Genomic DNA, 7,058 nt, shown 5'->3' with positions numbered 1-7,058 from the left:
ATTGCAACATCATGACCAATTAACCAATTTTGCTGTGGTTTATATGCATTTCAGGGTTGATTTTCACTTTAAATGGAACATCATGTGTGTAAAGTTAAGGCTTATAACATTTTAGGCCCATTTTGAACGTTTTATGTATAGAGTTTGTTGCATTTAGTAGTACTTATCCAGGTACTTATGAGAGTGTGGAGCAGTGGACCCTAGGGGTTTATCTAGTGAAAGCAATCGCTTTTGTCTTTTCCCTCCAGTGTTTTCTATGTGACCCTGTAAGGCCTGGAGAATGTGCCGAGCTCTGAACATCCTACTGGCTCTGCTGAGTCGCTTCCTGTTCGCTGTGCATGGCATAGTGACAGTGTGGCGTGTTGTAGCAGTGAAGGGCGAGCCCTGCTATTGGCTGCTGCTGACGGGTGTGGCACTGCTGGGCGTGGAGATGGCTGTCACCATTAAATGCACACGCAACGCGGAGTGGAAATGGTGATGATGTCACTGGCAGCATGAATGACCTCAAAAGCTATATTAGACAAATAGCCCACTCTACGTGGTCACATACAATATTTATAAGAGAGAAATTTTTGAGCACAGTTGCACTATAGAGATGGTATTTACAGGCTTCAGAATTGCATTATGTAATGCCACAAGGGGCAGAAAAAACAGACACAGCACTAAAAGAATTGAAAGTTAACCTGCTTCTATGTACCAATTTAGCTCAGAAAATGTATAAATATCCAATACTAAGCCACCGGGGCCAGTTTTGCAGTTAGTCTAGATTCAAAAAGGAATGTACAGTGGTGAATCATGACTAGCACTGCAGTTTGATCCGAGACTAGGCTTAATCCATATCTGGGAAACCAGCCCTATATGATAATGATAATAAATGGTTTATACTAGCAAATGAGATGAAAAAAAAGAGATAAGCTAACTCAACCAGTGAAAAAACACTAGGGCCTGGCTTTAAGTAGGTTAACATTAGAATTATGCTCCTTATGTGCTACTTTTAATGCAAAAATCAGGATGGCCTAATACAGATTTTTCAGCTGTGGGAGCACAGCAGACATCTGTTCTCTTCTTTGGCTCTTCACTCTTAAAGCAGTGTCAAAGTAATGCTTACTATTAATATCACTCTTTCTTGCCACACACAGTGCACAGTGTGATGTATCTGTATAGTCTTTACATTTACATACTGAACTCATGATCTTGTTCAGTCACCTCTTAAAGATCTGTCAGGCAAAATCAGTGGAGGCCTCAATGCTAAATAATAGTTCTAGATCATAAATGCCCCCTGCTGTCTTTGGACCAGTGACCTGCTGAGAGCAGATGATGTTGTTAGCCTTCTTTCTCTCTCTCTCTCCTCTCTCTCTCTCTCTCTCTCTCTATCATTGCAGTTCCTTGACTTCATCCTTTATTCTCTTTCTGTCTTGTGTGCAGACACACACACATATGCACACACACACACACACTTTGAAGTCTCTGTGCTCTTCAGAGAGGGTTGGCCGTGTCAGTAGGGATTTGCATAGCTGATGGGAGTAATTTGCAGGCTGAACTGAGTCCCTTCTGGCAGCGGTCACAGCCTCTGTGGTGTAGCCCAGTGTTAATGTCACCCATTTTCTTTTCAGCTTTAAGCCTTTATGGATTTGAGTCAATCAATCAATGAATCAATTAATGAATCAATCAACCAACCAACCAACCAATCAACTAAACAATCAACCATTTTTTAATGTTATAGTTGATACACTTCTGTAATAATTCATTTGCTTTAAATTCAACTTCACAGGTGTAAATAGGAATAAAGATTTGAGATTCAATCAACCAATCAATCAGTCATTCAGTCAGTCAGCCAATCAGTCAATCAATAATTAAAAATGTGATTGTTATGGTTTGTGTGATTTCAATGTAACTTTAAATGCAACATCATTCAATCAATCAATCAATCAATCAATCAATCAATCAATCAATTAAAATGATTATGTTATAAGTTGTCTGCCTTTGAACGTCAATTTATTTATTTTTTAACATTTCAATATAACTTTATATTTATATTTTAATCAGTCCATCAATCAATTAATGATTTAATTAATCAATTCTGTGCTTTTTAGGCTTCAATTTAAGTTTTATAACTTTCAATTTAAGTTCATAAATATAAATTTAAGAAAATGTTATATATCAGTCAATCAGTAACTTAATCAATCAATCAAAAATTGAAAATAAAATTATTATGGCATAGTTTATGTGCTTTTTAGGGTTCAGTTTAACCTCAAAAGCAACGTCATGGGTGTAAATTTGAGTTCTGAAGATTTTATGTATGAATGAATGAATGAATCAATCAATCAATCGATCAATAAATCAATAAATCAAACAATCAGGCAAATAAAAAAATTCAACTATGGTTAGTGCATTTTTTGAGCTTTTTTAAACTTTCAGTTTAACTTCATAGGTGTAAATTTAAGTAAAAAAGTAATATATCAATCATCAGTCAATTAATCAGTCAAAAATCAATTAATCAATCATTTTTTTAAATATTATGTGATGAATTGTGTGCTTTTCAAATGGACAAATGGCTGAATAAATATTATATAATATTGGTGACTTAATAGTTTAACACAAAACTGTTAAAATAGCAACAAAAAAACAAAAAGACACATAAGTAGGTCCTCATTTCAATTCCTTTCTCTTACAACTGCGTATTAGTTTTATATGAATAATTCATTATAGTTCTGAATAACTGTCCTAACCCCTTGAACTCTAATCTGATTATTCAGTTATTAATCTCATTTTATTACTCAATAACCAGTATGAATTATTCAGTGACTATGACAAAACGAATATATAAGTTATGTAGTTATGAGAGTGAGAACGTGAAGTGTGCCTCCCCCCCACACACAGACCCTTGGGATTTAAGGGGTCAAGATTAACATCTGAATAATAATCTGCAGTTTAAAAGTTTAAAGGGCTAAATTAATATTACAACAAGGGGCTCAAGTGCTATAAAACTAAAGAAACTGGGTCAAAGATTAGAGGGACTATACACAAACAAAGCAAGGTGAGCTAACAACATTCAGCAAATCACCTGGAAACTTTGTGTGAGGAAGCCTAGATCAATAGTTTTCTAATGTTAAAAAAGCACTTCCAGAAAATCTTCTCCTCACTCTCTCTCTCTCTGTCTCTGCTCTCTCCATGCCTGGCAGGTTCTCTCCCATGGTCTTCCTTTATCTCAGCACTGTGATTCCCTCTATTTGGTTCCTGGAGCTGAACCTGCTGCAGTCCAAGCTGCCAATCAACTCCTCCTCACCTGATCTTCACCTCCTGTCCCACATCCCCATAGCAGTGGTGGGTACTGTGAAGTTCTTCAGAGAGGTGCTGATCTAGAAACAGTTCTCCACATGTGCCATCTGAGCAGAAATGTATTTTACATGTCTGGGGTTTGCAGAGTGGAGATCTAGGATCAGTTACTCAATAGGTGTTCTCATATTGACCTGGATATGAAAGGCAAAATTGATCTTGGTCTCATACTGCGCAGAATCTGAATCTTAGCCTTTGTCTCTGTCTGCTGAATATCAAACAGCCAGGTCCAGGTGCAGCTGTGCTGCTCTCAAATGCCTCTTGTCTTGACCTTTCTATCGGCTACGAACAGCACAAAGCAAAATTGATCGTCTTATAAAAGCCTTGTAACTCCATTTTTTGGTTTTCTTTTTGTAAGACCTTTTGAAAATGCCAGCCACCCTTTACATTTTTGTGATCATTTTTAGATGATGAGCAATACCACAGGGCTGTGCAGCAAGCAAAGACCACCCTTCATGTATTTATTTTCCAGTTATGCCGAAGACTCAACAACTAAATATATCACATAATGTGTTCACCTGTTATTGCAGCTCCCATTCTTTTTACAAGACTTGCTTTCAGTTTTTCAAAGGAATCTGCAGGAATATTTTCTAATATTTTCACTTCTAAAGTTTAATCGTAGAAGTTGGTTGCAATTTCTGCTTCAAGTAATCCCAACCACATTCAGTGATGTTGAGGTCTGGAGTCTGGGGTGGTCAGTCCATTGTTCTGAGAACACCAGCAGCTTCTTGATCTGTCTACTCACAGTGGAAGGGTGGATAGAAATGCTTGATTTTCTTCCCTCTCTCAAAGATTAAAGCTTGAAGTACTGTTTATCTGATTGAGACAGTTTTGGTGGTCTTCATACAGTCTCATCAGACATATCTACTGGAAAATGAATAACGTTTACCTAATGATAAATTAAGGGTGGCCTCTGAATTTTTAGTACTATACATGGAGGAAAATCTTGTTACATAAGGCTAAGAAAGTCTTTTTCTTGTTCTATATAAAGTTACTATTCTGAAGATACAATGTTTTGCTTTGACAGTGAAAGGGCAGTGGCATAGCTACTGGAGGAGCAGAGGGTGCAGTTGCACTGTGCACGAGAGCCTTCCGTGATTGGGCCCCCTAAAATCTTCATTGGGTCCCTCCAAAATGATAGATTCATTATTTATAATTGTTAAGTATTAAATAGGTAGCCTAATGTTAGCATTTAGGTCACATTAAATGCTAGTAGTACATCTACCTGTTTGACACAATGTTGAGTAAACAAGCAAATGACAGTCATTTTGTTATTCATTGGAAGTAATTTTTAATGGGGTAGGTCCATTCGTTTTTTTGCACTGGGGCCCAATAGATCCTAGTTAGGCCACTGCGAATGTTTCTGGAAAAAATATTGTTCCATATCATCAGTGTTGCACTGTGACTGAAGCTGGATTGATGATTTCACCATATCTTCAGCAGCATCTGCTATTGTTATTTGATTATTGCAAAATTGTCCTGGCAGGATTAGCAAATTGTTTGATTCATAGTGGCTGCCTGTGGCCCACATCTTCCTCAGAAGGTCTTAAAACTCACTTTAGCTGCTGGTATCTCCAAGCAGCAGAAGTCCAAAATCTGAGAATCCTGCCTCCAATTTCTTTTCAGAAGCTGAAGGAGCTAAAACTGTCTGAGACAGATTGGGCGCTAGGCATGCCTGGCCTTTGGCTCTCGCTCTCTGATGGGGTTAGCGTGCAGCTGCTGATATGGCTAAAGCAAAGCCTGGTGAACTCTTACAGCCAGGTCCAGTCCTGAGGGGTACACAGTAGAATCATCTGCCTTGAATAAAGCCCTGCAGATTTAAATGGAAACTTCATCAGTCTGGCAGCTAACACAGGTCAAGAGTTTGGTGGTCTTAGTTGTGTGCATTGTTGTTGTCATATCAAAACCTTGTTTTTTTTTTTTTGCTTTCTATTTTTTCTTCACATTATTTGAAAAAGCAGATTGTATGATCATTTCATGATAAATGGACCAAAAGACAAAGTTTCAAATACTCATAAAATCTAGAAATGTCAATGTATGTTAAATGTAAGAACATGTTTTCTGCGAAAGTTCGTTATGGCGGCACAAGGTTTTGTTATGTAACACCAGTTTCTGGTAGAGTTTGGATGCAGGCCTTGCAGAAAGAGCAAATACATAAGAAATTCCTCACTTCAGTGTCTTGCTGGCTCAGCTGTTACCATGGTGATAACAGTGCTGATGTGTTCTGGTTAGGGCCTAGTGGAGCTGGACCCCGAGAACTGGGCGGCAGGTTTGGAGCAGACCATGCTAATCGTCCTCGTGCTGGGACGTTGGCTCATGCCCAAGGGTGACATGTCCCGCGACCAGCTGTCCCAGCTCCTCATGGTCTATGTGGGACTGGGAGCAGACATCCTAGACATCTTTGACACCTTCAAGGAGCCAGAAGTGAAAACCAACCGTGCTGTAATCATTGTAGGGCTGAGTCTCTTCTCCTGGGCTTTAATGCAGTTTCCTCTGGTACTGACCCAAACAAGTCCTCCTAAGGACCATGGAGAGGCCCAAATGCCAGAAGACAGGACTGGGCCTCCGTTCCTGCCCTGGACGTCTTCTTCCTGCTGCTCCAGTGAGGTCTGGAGCCTCCTGCTCACCGTCGGGCTCCAGGACGGCCCGTTCTTAGTGTACCGCCTATACCTTATGATCCGAGAGAATGTTTTGAACCAGCTGATGATCTTCTTCACTTGCAAAAACATCCTGATTGTCATGCTGGAGGTGTACAGGATCTGTGTAGTGCATTTTGAACTGGGTAGGCCTCTGGGTAGAGCCAGGTCACAAGACACACCTCAAAGACAATTGGAAAATGAAGTTGTGGAGCCCAGCTGTCAGGAGTAGATAAAATTCTCTAGTTCTGGGGTTTTCTTTATAATGTTTTGATCAAAATATATATTTACACAACTTCCCCTTACACCAAATGTTAATTGATCAAGCAAGATATATTCTGTGTCTAGTGTTGTATTAAATCTGCTTCTTCAGTTTTGCGATGTAATGTAAGCATATAGCTTATAGCTAGTTTAGCATCTTGAAACTGCATGTGGAAATGTACCACAAACTATGTGGAGTTCTTAAGAAATCTCCAGACTTGGTCATGTGGGTCCTGACACTGTTATCACTACTGTGGACACTCACCACCCTCCTGAGCTGACAGAAGTTTAAGACTTTGTATGAAACAGCAACATTTTGATGTAGCAAAATCCAATTGGTGAGTTTTCAACAACTGATAGTTTGGCTAGCATAGTTATTAATGGAGGTTATAGGGCTCTGCTTTTGTGATCACAGTGCAAACAGAAAAATGAGGCTTAAAGTCACGGTGCTGATGCGTGTAGGTGAGGCAGATTTATTTTTAGTATTTTCCTGACCAGCAACACCGGCTATAACCCAGTGCAGAGCAGCACAACTATAAACAGGGTGGAGTTAGACTAAATACATTATCAAAAGGTGTGATTAGGCAAGGTTGGAGCAACTGCCCATAATAAGTATTATTACTGTCATTATTATAATTAAAACAATAATGATAATTACTATTATTAGCCTATTATTATTATTTCATTTATATAGCACGTTGCAACTGGAACAGCACAAGTGCTTTACAGACCTAGAAATAACACAACAGCAGATCAAGTAGAAAAACAATGAACTACAAACAAACAAATAAACAATGAAAAATTGAAATAAACAAAGAAAACCAG

General features: G+C 38.8%; 1 protein-coding gene across 1 annotated transcript; it reads left to right on the top strand.

Annotated features, from left to right (window-relative positions):
- The first annotated feature begins 280 nt into the window (after positions 1-280).
- LOC118814083 (transmembrane protein 26) lies at positions 281-6,204 on the top strand. The gene is made up of 3 exons (XM_036579745.1): positions 281-474; positions 3,183-3,324; positions 5,569-6,204. The coding sequence occupies exons 1-3, from the start codon at positions 281-283 to the stop codon at positions 6,202-6,204; spliced, it is 972 nt and encodes a 323-aa protein (XP_036435638.1).
- The last annotated feature ends 854 nt before the right edge of the window (positions 6,205-7,058 follow it).

This window comes from Colossoma macropomum, unplaced genomic scaffold (assembly GCF_904425465.1).
Source record: "Colossoma macropomum unplaced genomic scaffold, Colossoma_macropomum, whole genome shotgun sequence".
Lineage (NCBI taxonomy): Eukaryota > Metazoa > Chordata > Actinopteri > Characiformes > Serrasalmidae > Colossoma > Colossoma macropomum.
Note: the sequence above shows the minus strand (reverse complement) of the source record. Positions and strands in the feature narration are given on the sequence as shown.

What these genes read in the sequence shown, in the direction of transcription:
- LOC118814083 (XM_036579745.1), top strand. Translation starts at nt 281, where the DNA reads ATGTGCCGAGCTCTGAACATCCTACTGGCTCTGCTGAGTCGCTTCCTG. An exon ending in CGCAACGCGGAGTGGAAATG is followed by an intron (nt 475 to 3,182) that starts GTGATGATGTCA and finishes CATGCCTGGCAG; the next exon opens with GTTCTCTCCCATGGTCTTCC. An exon ending in CCCACATCCCCATAGCAGTG is followed by an intron (nt 3,325 to 5,568) that starts GTGGGTACTGTG and finishes TGTTCTGGTTAG; the next exon opens with GGCCTAGTGGAGCTGGACCC.